Source organism: Neurospora tetrasperma, assembly GCF_000213175.1.
Source record: "Neurospora tetrasperma FGSC 2508 unplaced genomic scaffold NEUTE1scaffold_2, whole genome shotgun sequence".
NCBI lineage: Eukaryota > Fungi > Ascomycota > Sordariomycetes > Sordariales > Sordariaceae > Neurospora > Neurospora tetrasperma.
The window spans coordinates 1,425,799-1,440,501 of NW_009799100.1; the positions used below are offsets into that span (position 1 = coordinate 1,425,799).

At 52.5% G+C, this 14,703-nt stretch overlaps 5 protein-coding genes across 5 annotated transcripts; 2 read left to right on the forward strand and 3 right to left on the reverse strand.

Annotated features, from left to right (window-relative positions):
- Positions 1–1,147: 1,147 nt before the first annotated feature.
- On the reverse strand, positions 1,148–1,766 carry NEUTE1DRAFT_135951 (uncharacterized protein; the record flags this gene model as incomplete). Its single annotated transcript, XM_009850860.1, has 3 exons — positions 1,148–1,277; positions 1,341–1,536; positions 1,601–1,766. 3 exons carry the CDS (start codon positions 1,764–1,766, stop codon positions 1,148–1,150), a joined length of 492 nt encoding a protein of 163 aa, XP_009849162.1.
- Positions 1,767–3,541: 1,775 nt separating this feature from the next.
- NEUTE1DRAFT_59660 (uncharacterized protein) lies at positions 3,542–4,832 on the reverse strand (the record flags this gene model as incomplete). The annotated part of the gene is made up of 2 exons (XM_009850861.1): positions 3,542–4,213; positions 4,268–4,832. 2 exons carry the CDS (start codon positions 4,677–4,679, stop codon positions 3,645–3,647), a joined length of 981 nt encoding a protein of 326 aa, XP_009849163.1.
- A 1,379-nt stretch (positions 4,833–6,211) lies between these two features.
- Positions 6,212–8,129, forward strand: NEUTE1DRAFT_120783 (uncharacterized protein; the record flags this gene model as incomplete). The annotated part of the gene is made up of 2 exons (XM_009850862.1): positions 6,212–7,745; positions 7,800–8,129. The coding sequence occupies 2 exons, from the start codon at positions 6,414–6,416 to the stop codon at positions 8,127–8,129; spliced, it is 1,662 nt and encodes a 553-aa protein (XP_009849164.1).
- Positions 8,130–8,892: 763 nt separating this feature from the next.
- Positions 8,893–11,488, forward strand: NEUTE1DRAFT_78348 (uncharacterized protein; the record flags this gene model as incomplete). Its single annotated transcript, XM_009850863.1, has 1 exon — positions 8,893–11,488. The coding sequence occupies one exon, from the start codon at positions 8,893–8,895 to the stop codon at positions 11,335–11,337; it is 2,445 nt and encodes an 814-aa protein (XP_009849165.1).
- A 640-nt stretch (positions 11,489–12,128) lies between these two features.
- Positions 12,129–14,468, reverse strand: NEUTE1DRAFT_78353 (uncharacterized protein; the record flags this gene model as incomplete). The annotated part of the gene is made up of 2 exons (XM_009850864.1): positions 12,129–13,270; positions 13,466–14,468. 2 exons carry the CDS (start codon positions 14,466–14,468, stop codon positions 12,129–12,131), a joined length of 2,145 nt encoding a protein of 714 aa, XP_009849166.1.
- Between the last annotated feature and the right edge of the window lie 235 nt (positions 14,469–14,703).

Here is a 14,703-nt window from a genome sequence, read left to right on the forward strand (position 1 = left end):
GCTCATCTGGCTCGAGTGTGGTGACAGTGTACGTAGGGGATCTGTTCAAGTCAATGAACTCGTCTTCGGTGAGCGCCGCAAAGCTCCAATCAGTGTCATCTGAGTAGGTAAAACCTTGCCTCGTTATTTCTGGGCGGATAGACTTCGCCAGGCTACAACTGCTCCGACGGCCAGGACTGGGCTTGCTGATTCCAACGTCTTAAATAACGGAAGACGCGGTCATGGGTGCTGGAAGGCAGTTCCATGGTAGTGCTGGCGGGAAGAAGTGGGTGGTTGCGGGCTGTATAGGAACTCATGATGACTGATCTGCTGTTGGGTCAAGTGAAAAATAGGTAGAGGTATAAAAACCTGTGTCTTGACCCTCCTCTCACCCATCGCGTACTGCCCTTTTCTTCCCAACCAAACCGCCGCATTTACTATACCTTCATTTAATATCTCCCCACCAAATCTTCGGTAACGACATCGCCCATTCATCTTACCTACCACCCCAAGAGCTACGGCGCACAGTTACAGTGACGAGGAGAAGATGAAGACATTTTCATCAACGACGAACACGCAGACGTTACAGACGAAGAGTAAAGTTGTGTGTTGAGGCAGCAAACGGATTTTGACAAGGGCTGAAATACCTAGGTTCCCCCTTTTCGCAGCGAAAAATCAGCGTTTTCTTTTTGTACATGATTCTCCAATGATGGCCCCAAAAGAAATGAAAATCGACAACGGCGATGACACACGTAAGGTACACTACAGGTACAATAATATTGGGAGACCTGTTGATATTCCATGCTAGGAGAGCATGGCATTACCTAGACATCATGATGTGCACCTGGGACAAGATTGTGGGGATTGATCAGGACATCAGGTACTGTACCTTTCAAGCTCTGTAAGGTACCGAGTGCACTACTACGTTGTCTTCTTGGTGTATATACTAGGAAAACGGGCTGCCTCTATCGCCTTGGTCAATCACATTTGGCCAAAATCGACGAAAACGAGATTAGCGGAAACGTCACCTCCAGTCCAGCCTGAGCAGCCTCCAACGTCACAACCAGGAGGCCGTTGATGCGCGCATGATCGAAATCTCTACCGCTATCAAGAAAGACCATGAAACCCTAGAGTTTGAAGCGCAAATCCTCAACGACACATTCAACGCCTACCACAAGGCCTCTTTGGCGGCGATGTCAAAATCGGCTTCCTTGTTAGAGGCCGACAGCAAGTCGGACCTAGTCATAGACTTGATGGATGATGGTGTGCATTGATGATGAAACTGTCTGAGTCTAAGTCTGTTTGCGTTGAGCGAGTCGGACTTTGTGTCTAGACTCTTTGGAGCCGCAAGTCCCTCTTACCTTGCGACGTCGGGCTTCCTCACTCCCTTTCTCCAACAGTCGATGGGTTTTGTAAGGGTAGACTCATGGTGAGGTTCGGTTTTGGCAGTCTTGACAGGCATCTTGGTAGCCGCCTGAGCGGTGGTTCCTCCTCTTCTCTGCCACTTTGAGGCCTTTTGTAGCCGTTTTGGTGCGAACTTTTCGTTAAACTCGACAACTTTGGTCTTCGTCTTAGTGACGGAACCTCAGAGGGACACATTCTTGTCTGTCCCGCTACCGACGTAGATCGAAGGCGATTGTTTGGGCTTTTAGAGTATTGTAAAAGAGGTGCACCGCAAAACCATGTTCGTCTCCGTAGGTAAATTCTGGTAATGATTTGAGAGCAGCCAAGGATGGAGGGTTTGGGTACTCGAGGATTATGTCGAGCTTTTTGTCGGAATCCCACATTGGGATAAAGTAGGTGCGTTGCAATAGTCGCCTTTTCTCTGGTCGTCACCAGTAAAATCTCTTGTAGAAGCAGAGTTTTCCATCCTTCCTGAGGAAGGAACACTTCGTCTTGGTCGGCTTTTTGGTTGGCCCCTTCCCAGAAAGACCACCTCGATGACGGACACGGTTCGTTGCGTTAGGTGATATTACTCGTTTCGTGGCAATGAGGGGGGGCTTCGGAAGGTCAGACAATGGGGCCAGCAGCCTTAGCTTCATTGCATCGGTGTGTCTGGTAGACAATGCCTACCTACCTATTGTAGTTGTCTTGTTCTCAGCCAAGTATTGGGTCGCCTGTTGCCCTACCTACCTAGGCCGGACAAACCACGCAGTTGTAGACAGCAGAGGTACGCGTGGTTTGGTCTTGGTTGGGAAAGGTGTCTCTGCTGTCACCTGGTGGTGGTAGTCGGTTTTGGTTTTGTTTGTCTAGATTTCGCTGGCGACTTAAATCCCTATCGCCAGATCTCGCGATGATTAATACACGTTGAACAGCGTTGTGAAGTGGTTGATACCAGACTATTAAAGGCTTACACAAATAAGAGTTGGACTGAACCGAAGCTGTGTCGGGGTCGAGTTGCCTAGTGCCAAGGCGCACCGAAGAGAGGTAGACGATATGATGAGAGGAGACCTAAGTCGCTAAGGCACGGCACGGTGTGGAAGGGAAGTGGAAGTTGTCCTCCTTTATCTTCGCCAACTCTTCTGAATTTTCCCTCTCTTCCGTCCGCTGTGATCAGTCAGCTGAGAGTGTCTATATCGTTTCTCTCGTTGAATTGTGTTGAACAGGACCTTGGTCAAGGGTGTAGTGTCTTGAATGTGACCTTTTCCGACAATTTTCCCTCTCATAATCTCATCATATTTCTGGGACACCTCTTGAAGAATGGGACAAAGAGGTTGTTGTTGTTGATGAGTGAAACCTTGGCTACTACGAACCGTTACATCCACGTATTAATTTCCAAGGTACCGAAGAACGGGCGAAGCTCACTTGAACAGACTTCCTCCTTGGTCCTCCAGCTGATTACCTACAATCGAGCAACGACTATTGCCGGGCGGAGACCAGAGCGATGATTCAAGTCCAGATATTCTCCGATGTCATGTTCATCATTGATGAGCTTCCAGGAAACACGGATTCTATGCCGATGGAAATCTCTTTAATTGGCACCCGCCCTGGATCTCTGACTCTGCGTGGCGCGACGGGTGAAAAACCGTTAGGCCGCTGGTGCACATCCGTGATCCAAACGCCAGTCAACAAGGACTGGCATGATAGTCGGTATCGGACAAGGGGAACACAGGTACCATACCTACATTGGAGGTAAGTATGAGAGAATAAGAGAGAGATGAGCCGACCTGGGAGCAGAAAGAGCTGCAAAAGGGACGTTGAAGGCCGGTCGCCACATGCGAGTGAGATATCTTCGTGCAGTCAGTCGCATTATGCATGTACCTACCTCTGTTGGGCATGCCCTTCCAAGGTGTGATACGCATTTTCAGCAAGTACCCTTGAAAACCTCAGGCGAAATCACATGTGACTGCGTTAGATAACGAACTCCGCATTGAAACCGTTGGCTTGCTGCCTTGAGAACCAGGGAAACAGAGCACAAAGGGGATATTGGGGGGGGGGGGGGGGAATAACTGCCTTTTCCAACATTCGGACGACCGCTCTGGAAACATTTACTTACAAACACCATTGAACAGCGGACGCAACCACAATCTTGGCATTATCCGCAGCGACCAACTCCTCAATGTGTACCAACCATTTCATTGTCACCACTCATCATACAAACTCCCGTCAACCCCATGCATCACAAGCCGAAGCCATGCAAACCTGGCCTTCCAAAGTTCACCTATCTAAAAGTTGTAAATCTGATCCTGGGTATACCCCAACTCCTGCAACACCCCCTTCTTACCAGCTCCTACCCATCCCTTCGTTCCCTTCAACGCCTTCTCCATGGCCGGCGGTCCGCAAAGCAACACCTTGGTCCCCTTGCTCTTCTCCGTCGCACCACTGAGCCCGGCCTGTTCTAGCACCTGCTTAGTCACAAATCCCTTCTGATACGGAGACTGTGCTACAGGTTGAGCAACGACGTAAACAGTCTTCAAGCGGCCAGGATAGTTCTGCTCCAGCTCGGCGAGCTGGTCACGCAGAAAGATGTCTTCGTCCGTGTTGACGCCCCAGACGAGGGTGATACGGGTCTTGTCGGCCGGGTTGGTCAGGATGCCGCGGACGAGCTGGTACATGGGAGTGATACCGGCTCCGCCGGCGATCATGGCCACGTGCGGATGCTTGTTGGGAGTCCACTTGAGCTCGGGGATGGGGGCCACGGTTAGGGTGTCGCCAGGCTGGAGCGAGTGCAGGTGAGTACTTTGCTTGCCGCCGGGGTAGAGCTTGACCATGAGCTCGACGAAGCCGGGTTCGTCTGGGGGTGGATGTCGTTAGTGAGATCATATGAAATTGGGAGTTGGTAACTCACTTAGGTCATTTGTGGGGGTATACGGGCGGATGACAGGGAGCCATCGTCCCTTGGGGAAGGAAATGGTCAGAAGGGCAGAGGTGAGGCCCATGCCGCTGGGCTGAGAGGGGTCGGGAAGCTCGAAACGCAACTTCTTGGTGTTGTGGTTGATGAGCTCGGTGCTGTGGAGGCGCAAGCTGTGGAAGCCAAAGCCTGACAGAGGCAGCTTGCCCGGCTTGAGATCGCTGGCGTCCATGTTTGTGGCTAAAGCAGTTCCCGTTGCGCTCCCGCTTGCGTTCCGTCTCAGATAGAAGGCGTAGATTCCCAGGCCAGCAACACCAGCCGCGACGGCAACTTGAGTACTCATTACACTAGCCTTGAGGGGAGGGCGGAGGAAGTTCGCGTTGATTTTGAATGGATTGTAGGGAGGCATGTTTACAGGCGCGCGGAGGGGTGCTGTCGTTCTTTAATAAGTCGTAGCAGAAGCAGGAGTGGCGCGCAGAGAGGTGCGTGTGATGGCTTGCTTGAGCTTCAGACGACCGGGCGAGACCAGCAGCTTGTCTGCGTCGTAAATAGTGCTATGCTGTACACTAGGTGCAGATGTGGGATGTAAGGGTTCACAAGGACTGAGGTGCACGGCATTCGGAACTCGCCCTGGGGAAGTCCAGGAGGGGCGCAGGCCGAAGGTCAAGTGAAGGCCAACATCCGGGACTGAGCCGAAGGGATGGACAAGGGGGCTTCCATCCCATTCTGATAGGGAGCTTTGAAAGGGTAGGTAAACACGTCGTTGTGTTACTGCCCTGGAAGGCTGAACCAACAGAGAAGTAGAGATGAGCTGACACCACGCGAGGGAGGAGACGATCAACGTCGGCTGTTTGGACCCGAAACCGGCACCCCAATCCTGTCAGGCGCAGTGGTAGCGACAGGTGAATGGCTCAGCTTTTGATTTCTGCTTACTCGGTCCCGACGGGCGTCCGACACCAGATCCAACAGAGGGAAGCATTCCGCCGTGCCGTGTTCCAGTTTTTTTTCCACATTGGTGTTGCATCTCGAGTGTACGACCACGTCGGCCAATGTAAACGCCGTGTGCCGACCGGGGACGGATGATGATTGCATCAATGATCCAGGTAATGGTTTAACACAAGAGGAATAGAATGGTTGATCGAAGATGAGGGCTGGGATTCAAACACCGTCCTTCAACCGGTCAACCTTGGATATTGCTGGCTTGGAAGAAAAGAAGAGAGAAAGAAGTGGGTGAAGCTTCCATTGCTGGAGGAGATGGCACGGTACGTACCGAGTGGTATCCGCCAAAGTGGTGGGGTAATGCAAAGTGCTCCCGGTCCTAACAACTTAAGCTCGACTACATGTAGGTACCGTGCAGTTCGCTTTGTTAGCAAGATTGGGTCTTTTCCCCGCAGTTTTCTGTCAGATGACTGATGCGCGTCTAACTGTAAAAGCTCCGGGGTACCTACGGTAGGTAAGGTTCTCTTAAGGGCCAAGAAAGGGACTGACCCGGACCCTTTATCAACCCACTTCCTCTCTCTCTCCCCACCACGGGCCTCGACTCCAAGTCTCCAACTTCACTTCTCATCCGCAGAAAACCGAACCCGCAAGCTCCCAGTTACCTCGGTGATGCATCTCCGGCCTTCGAGCGTCATGTCTGCCAACTTCCCCATACCGCTACGTACTGGAAAGTTGCAGCTCACAGCAAAACAAAGTCACGCGGTCAAGACAAGCAGCTCAACGATGTATCCCCCTCCTCATCAAAAACCATCTCATGTCCCGGAGAGCTTGTATCCATCGTCCTCTTCTTCCTCTCTTTCTTCCTCATCCTTGCCCACGTTGAAATAGGCAATCCCACACCCAAGGAATAGCTCTTCGCCCCTTTATACCACCATCGATATAACTCGGTTCAGTACTCGCATGATGACGCCGTCATATGCTCACATTCATCCGCGCCAAGTCTACTTACTCTGAAGCGCAGCTGATGCCAGAATCCCGTTGAGTGTTCTACCGTGTGCTGTATATCACTACTCACATACAAGCTGTCCCTTTGTCAGTCGGCACCTGTCATCTCGACTTCTTCCTCGACGCTGCTTGAGACGCACCGACAGGCCGAATTTCAAGACCCTGAACTGGTTCCAACAGAGAACCATAGAATTACGTCATGCACGCCCTCCGTGATCGACCACCGCCCGATGTATCAGAAAAGGAGGAGGGCGACACTGGTTCACAGCTGGGAGAAGATGCCGACACATTGCACCCTTCAGATTCGGTTTCCAACAGAAATTTCCATGGTCACGCACAAGTCCATGAGGGACCACGGCTGAACATTAGAACCGAACTGAAAAAGAATGATGCCTACGACGAACTCCCCTTTTCGTACTCCAAGTCCACGAAATGGATGATTCTCACCGTCATCTTTCTCATCCAGACATCCATGAACTTCAACACGTCACTGTACTCCAACGGTCTGGCCGGCATCTCTGAAGAATTTGGTATCAGCCTTCAGGAAGCCCGCTGGGGCGCAGCCATCTTCCTCATCACCTATGCCTTTGGGTGCGAGCTTTGGGCGCCTTGGTCAGAGGAGTTTGGTCGCAAAAAGGTTCTGCAGACCTCGCTCTTTCTGGTCAATATTTGGTCCATCCCGGTCGCTCTCGCTCCCAATTTCGCAACCATCCTCGTTGGCCGCGCCCTAGGGGGCCTATCATGCGCTGGTGGCAGTGTCACTCTCGGCATGATTGCCGACATGTACGAGCCTGCTGACCAGCAGGTTGCCGTCTCTTACATTGTCTTTTCCTCGGTGGGCGGATCGGTGCTTGGCCCCATCATCGGCGGATTTGTCGAGACCTATCTAGACTGGAGGTGGTGCATCTGGATCCAGCTGCTCTTTGGTGGTTTCGTTCAGCTTCTTCACCTACTCTTTGTTCCAGAGACGAGATGTACTATCCATCTCGACAGAATCGCCAAGAAGCGCAGAGAGTCAGGCATGGCGCCCAATCTCTACGGCCCCAATGAACTCTGTCCCATCCGTCAACGCTTCAGCTGGAAAGAGTTGATGAGAAATTGGGGCCGTCCCTTTCGAATGTTTGTTACGGAGCCGATCGTCCTCACTCTCTCACTACTGTCAGGATTCTCTGATGCCCTCATCTTTATGCAGATCCAGTCCTTTGTTCTGGTCTACAATCAATGGGGATTTTCCAAGATCCAAATTGGCCTTGCTTTCGTTCCAATTGGCTTAGGGTACCTGATCGCCTGGCTGTCCTTCTTACCAGTCTTTAAGCGCAACAAGAGGGCACGCGATCTGAAACCGCATAGCGAGCATGCGCAGTATGAATCTCGACTATGGTGGCTTCTCTGGACTGCACCTTGCTTGCCCATAGGTCTGATTATTTTTGCCTGGACGTGCAGTGGACCGCCCATACATTGGATTGGGACCATGGTCGGGTCTACCATCATTGGCATTGCGAACTACTCCATCTACATGGCCACCATTGACGTAAGCTTTAGGTTCTACCTCGTTGACTGAGAATGCTAACGAAATACTCAACAGTATATGATCTGCGCTTACGGTCCCTACTCAGCTTCGGCTACCGGAGGTAACGGATGGGCTCGCGACTTTCTTGCTGGTGTCCTAACGGTGCCGGCCACGCCCTTCTTCAGCAACATTGGCGGGAAGAGGCACCTGGAAATCGCCAACACCATTCTATTCGCTATATCCCTTCTTCTTGTTGCGGCAATTTACATAACGTATATCTACGGACCAACTCTCCGTAAGAAGTCACAATACGCGCAAAAACTGGTTAAAAATACCACCCTAGACGAGTTCGGGCACTCGCGGCCCCCTTCCCGAATCTCCGATCGGGACCAGCTTTGTCTCTGACGAGATACATAGAGATCTTGTAAAGACTCCTTCTGATTTCGAGTGTGGCACGCGTATCTTTTAACTATACGGGGTATGTTCTTGGTTTGACCTTTGTCATTGACTCAATGCGTTCTGAACGTCGAGACCAGAGATTCGCCTATGATGGGACGACTCTGGAACTTTACCAAGCCGCTTACTGAACCTCATTGTAGGAGATTCTCGGACTCTGGAGAATTGGGTGATACTACAGAACGGTTAAAATCTCTTGGCAAGAAGATGTTATAATATACGCACATGTTTTGCGACTGTTTCGAGCAGTAGTTCCTGACAATGTTGGCAGTTCACGGTGGCTTTTTGTCGAATTACCAGTACCCATGTATTATTAGCAATATTTAATGAGAAGTTATCACGAGCCTTGTAGCTATATCAACATGATCACTCCCAAGACACATGCAATGGTGGTGTTTTGTGTTTTATGCTGAAGGCGCGTGGTGAGTGAGTGATAGAGGTACAGTGCGAGTCGACACGGTTCACTTACACAGGCGAGAGCCCCACTTTGATCTGGCCAAGGACCCAATTCCACTTTCAGTGCAACGGCTCAGAGTGCCAGTCCACTGAGAGCCACTGTGTTGCGGGGATCGACATGGACGTTGAACTTTTTTCTTGCCAATACCCAGAATATTGTCTTCCAGTCCATCGATACCATTGAAACTCCCCATTTCCAATTCATCTTTGCCAGCACCACTACACCCCACCTCTCTTTGCCGCTCAATCAGTCAAAATGGCGGACGACGGTGATATGTTCCTCAACTTTGAGATCGGAGATGCACCGATCAAGCAGACGGTCAAGTACACAGGTGGCCGGTGGAGGGACAGAGTCAAGGCGCAAAAGGGCGAGAAGGGTGGACAAGATCAGACAAAACAGGCCTCGACAGCTCGACGAGATACCGGCGCCGACTACTACACGAACAGAGCCGCGAAACGTCAACGGACAGAAGATGGCGACTCAGGCAGATTCTCCAAGACCCCACGAACAGGCAATGCCGCCGAAAGAGGTCCGCCGCCGCCGCCGACACATGCCATGAAGACTGGCCTCGTATCGTCGCGACTGTTTACTTCGAATCCCGTTCCCGTAACCGACTTCGAGGAGCTTCCCCAAGCCGAAGAAGCTGAGCCTGCACAACCTTCGAACGCTCCCCTCAGTGCCGAAGCAGAGAATTTCCTCTCGTTGGGTCTTTCCCGACGTGTATCCCAGCACCTGGCGACGAAGCTCGAGATGAAGGCCCCGACCGCCATCCAGAAGAACACGATACCACAACTAGTCAAGGAGGATAGCGATGCCTTCCTCCAAGCCGAGACGGGTTCCGGAAAGACGCTAGCATACCTTCTCCCCATTGTCCACAGGATATTGGCCCTCAGTCACAACGAGGACGGTACCCCAAAGACCACCAAGGTGCACCGCAACTCGGGACTCTTCGCTATTATCCTTGCTCCTACCCGCGAACTCTGCAAGCAGATCGCCGTTGTCCTCGAGAAAGTGCTGCGCTGCGCTCCCTGGCTAGTCTGCACCACGGTAATAGGTGGTGAAAGCAAAAAGTCAGAGAAGGCGCGCATCAGAAAGGGTGTCAACATCCTGATCGCTACTCCCGGTCGCTTGACAGATCATCTCGACAACACAAAGGTTCTCGACGTTGGTACGGTCCGCTGGTTGGTACTCGATGAAGGTGATCGCATGATGGAAATGGGTTTTGAGGATGATATCAAGACTATCGTCGGCAAGATCAGGGCTGGTACACTACAGAAGAAGAACGCCGAGGGTGTAGTTTTGGACGGCGTTCTCCCTTCGAGGAGAGTCACGGTTCTTTGCTCGGCTACCATGAAAATGAACGTCCAGAAGCTGGGCGAGATCAGTTTGGAGGATGCTGTTCACATCACAGCGTCCAAGAGCGATATGGAGAAGGATGCGGAGACTGGTGCCGTTGAAACGGCGTTCTCCGCGCCCGCCCAGCTAAAGCAGGCCGCTATCGTTACACCCGCCAAGTTGCGCCTGGTCACGCTTATTGCCTTGCTCAAGTCAACTTTTGCCAGGAAGGGCTCGGTCATGAAGGCTATCATCTTCATCTCATGTGCTGACTCGGTTGATTATCACTTTGAGCTTCTCAAGTCTACCACACCGCGTGCTGAGCCCGAGCCCAAGCCTGAAGGCGAAGCTCCCACTAAGCCGAACATCCACATCGAGTCGACCGTCGCGCCAGCAACATACATTACCTCCCCAGCTAACCCTACGGTGATGCTACACAAGCTCCACGGTTCGCTCGCCCAGCCCGTCCGTAGCGCAACCCTCAAGGCCTTCAGCGAATGCAAGGACCCCGCCGTGCTCATCACCACCGATATCTCCTCCCGTGGTCTCGATGTCCCGGCCGTTGAACTTGTCATCGAGTACGACCCGGCCTTCGCCGTGCCTGACCACGTCCACCGTATCGGTCGTACCGCCCGTGCCGGTCGCGCCGGTAAAGCCGTGCTCTTCCTCCTCCCCGGGTCCGAAGAAGGCTACATTTCCATCCTGCCCAAATCGACCCCCATCGCACCCCAGCTGTACGATTCCATCCTCCAAAAGGGCTTCGCCACAAACATCAACGTGCCTGGCACCGAGTCCGGAATTCTGGAAACCGATCGTCAATCTTGGGCCTCCCGCGCCGAAGCTCTCCAATTACACTTCGAACAGCGTCTCCTCGCTCCCCTGCCCGGCGCTACGCCCGTCTTTGAATCCAAAAGCGAGAAATTCGCCGCCTCCAAGCAGGGCAAGAAGGGCAAGAAGGACGCCAAGAAGGACGAGAACAAAACACCTGACAACCCCCTCCTCGTGTCCGCCCGCCAAGCCTTCCGCTCGCACATCCGTGCCTACGCCACGCACGTCCGCGAGGAGCGCGTCTACTTTGACATTACCGCGCTACATCTCGGCCACATGGCCAAGGCGTTCGGGTTGCGCGAGGCTCCCGGTGGAATTGGCGGTGGTGTTTCCAGGAGGACGCACAGGCCGGTGCAGCCGGGTGATAAGACAAACAAGACGAGCAAGTCTGTGGGCGATGGCACCGCTAGGAGGCCGAAGAAGGATGATGATGATGAGAGGGACTTTGGTGCGGCGGATGAGGATGCGGGCAGGAGGATGAAGGAGAAGATGAAGATGATGATGGGCAATATGGCTAGTGAGTTTAACTTGGGCTAAGAACGGGTTGTTGTGGCTGGATGGGTTGGGTTAGGATAAAAGGTCTTGAGAAGAGATGGATGATGGACAATGGGCGATGGAAGGAATGGAACAAAGTGCATTATCAGTCAGACTAAGGTACTAGGAACATATACCCCAGGAGAGAGTATGGATGTGGACGTGGGAATGGGAATGCAATGAAAGCTGGATAAATCTCTTTATTTACACATAAGAGTTCGGACTGGCTGGTGACAAGGAGTGGCTTGTTTTCTTTTTGTTGGTGATGATCTTCATTGTGTTCTTCGCATGAATCTTTGAGCAACAGCACAAGGTCATTCCAAGTTTATAGGTGGATGTTTTGCACGGCCAATCACACAAAAAGCCCGCGTGGCGCAATTGGTTAGCGCGTCAGACTTTTAAGAAACCTGTAAAAAGGTCTTCTAAGCCATCTGAATGTTGCGAGTTCGAGTCTCGCCGTGGGCGATTCTTTTTGCACTTTTTTCCTTCTTTTTTCCAGGTTTATCATATTTTTTTTTTGTTTTCCTCTCTCGAGTTCACCAATTCTTTTCATTATCCTTTTACAGCTTTGAATTTCTGTTGAGTGTTCGTTTGTTCCTCTGTATGTCAAGATCACCATCGACGTCATATATGCGTCTGTGTCGATACATGCAAGATTGCAGACATCATTACCATTTTGTTTTCGCACATCTTTCCTCAATGCAAGTGAACACCAGTATGTATCCAAATCCCATTTTCTTCCCAAAAGTAACCAAAATTCGTCCACAAACATCAACACTACCACATCATCCCCCTCAAAAACTCCTCAATCCCCAGTCCGGCAACACGCCAGCAATATGTTTCCCCAACAGATCGTCATAAATTGCGCTCCCACCCGGTAACCGATGAATCAACCCTCTGATCCACTCCAAATCCTCCCTTTCCTCTTCCTCCTGCCGTTCCCTTGTCATTACCTCTAGCAAGGACCCCATCGACCCAGAAGAAGGCCCAGAAGAAGGTCCAGAAAACCTCCTCCGATCTTCCAAAGGCACCTTGGCCAAGACATCCACCATGGCACAAGCGACATCAAAGACCTTCTCCGTCAACCCGACGCCGTGCACACGAATGCTTTCAAGGGGCAAGGATTTGGTGACTTGGACGAGCTGGTGAGCGATGGAGAGGGGGTGATGGTAGGTTAGTGATTCCTTGATGGTAGCAGGGGAAACTATCAGGGGGGCGGAAGGAGACGGTGGAAGAGGACGGGGAGGGGGAGGGATCAATAACCCGATGCGCAAGCGGATCTGCCAGAGGATCACGCGCAGCCAGAGTTGGGTGATTTTCAGGTTGGCGATTTGGGTTGTGTGGAGGTGGCTGGTGGGAAGGAGGGAAGGGGTCGTCGTGTTTGGAGGAGGAGGAGGAGAAGGGAAGGGAGGTAGTGGTGGTGGTGGTGGAGGTGGAGGGGAAGAAACACACATCGAATCCATCAGGTGTCCATCTGGCGACATGGACGGGAGGTAAACCGGACCTGAACTCGAACCCGGACCCGAACCCGGGCTAGGACCAGGCACCGCCTCCGCAATCGCTCTTTCCACCACATCCAACGGCCCCGCCACCATCGCCGGACTCCCAAATGCGCTCGAGGTCATTGTCACTTCCTGGTTCAACAACGCCATGAACCCCGTATCCAACGGCCTGAACAGCGCCACCAAGCTAGCCAGCCCTGTCAACTCCGGATCGGCACAGCCCATATCCAGAGGTAGCGATGGTGTGGCGGGCGTAATCTGCAGCGTTATCGGCCTCCGATACCTAATCCCATGCGACCTTTCGCTCACCAAAAGCACCCAAAATAACCGATTCGCTAGGGTTCTCCTTATCCGCGTCATCCCACCCCTTCTTTCCTCTTCTTCTTCTTCTTCTTCTTCTTCTTCTTCTTCTTCTTCTTCGTCTTGTTTTCTTTCTTCAGATCCAGAAGAATCATCATCACAACCAACCCTCAAAACAAGCCACAGCGTCGTCGCCTCCCTTAACCAAAAAAAGGCCTGAGAGTGATGAAACAGCACCGCGTGACAGGCGTACAAGAAAAAAGTAATCAATACCCTTTCCAACGTCGGGGCAAACCTTTTTGGTGGCGTGCCTGTGCCTGTGCCTGTACCTGTACCGGCACCTGTGCCTGTGCCCGAAGCCAACAGTTGACGATGGTGGCTGGCTTGTGCCTCTTCAAAGAGTAAACGGCCGTAGACGGAGTTGGAGTGCGGGATGCCGATGGAGGTGAAGAGACAATGGGAAGGGTGTTCGATTTGGAGGAGGGCCAGGGCGCAGAGAGAGAGGAGTAAGGTTTGGGCTTCGGCGCCTCTGTCATCTAGAGGTAGAGGTTGGCTGAGCTGAGTGGAGGAAGAGATGTGAAGGAGGTGGTTGATGTAAGTAGGGGTGAGGATGGGAATGGTGGGGTAGAGGCGGGAGAAGAAGCGGGTGATGCAGTGGTCGAGTACTGGCTTGGGAAGGGGGGTTATGTGCTGCTGCTGCTGTTGTTGATGATGATGATGCTGGGTCTGGTGAGGAGAGCTGGCTGATGCTGCACCGCCTGAGAGAGGGTAGTTGACCAGACTCTCGGGGCTGGCTGGGAGTTGGGTGAAGGACCATGTCGTTGTTGTTGCTGTTGTGGTCGCCCCTGTTGAAGCTGAGGCTGTAGCTGATACCAGTCCGGCGGCATGGGCATGAGATCGGGGCAGTAGAACATGTATCTGCGTCTGGGGGTGTTGTCCTTGTTGTCGACTTCCACTTTGATGACATCCAATCATCCTCTCGCTCCGGAGACATTGATCCTCCAATCCGACACCGATGCACCTCTGACATGGCCTCGATTCGCTACACCCTTTTTGCAGTCTTCTGCATCGTTGACAGGCCTTGGACACCTGGGCTCTCTTCTTCTGTGTTCGTACTGGACCTGGACCTGGACCGGAAGCTGCTGCTGATGCTACTGAAGAAATGTCACCGTGATGCGACGACATTAACGCTACCGCATTGGACGAGGAAAACGAGCCGCTTGTAGGTGCAGGTACGGGTTGAGCCGAATGGCCAGCAGTCGCAGGAGCGGTTCCCTCCTCGGGGACATGTCGGTTGACGAAAGCGTTATCGTCATAGTCATTCTCACCCATGTCGTCGCCTATCGCCTAAAAGCGTCGTCCTACTCTCCCATGGTGAGTTTCAATATGCCGCCGGTGCCAGTCCCTGCCCTCTTCTCGTCCCGTCCCTAACCAGGAAATCGGATCAAAGACGCGCCTCTTGGGATCGGTCTTAAGGCACACGCGATAAACGTGCGAGGGTGTCTTTGTGTGGCCGAGCTCCGCTACGGTCCGTCCCACTATGACTGGCAAAAATGGTGGTGGAAAA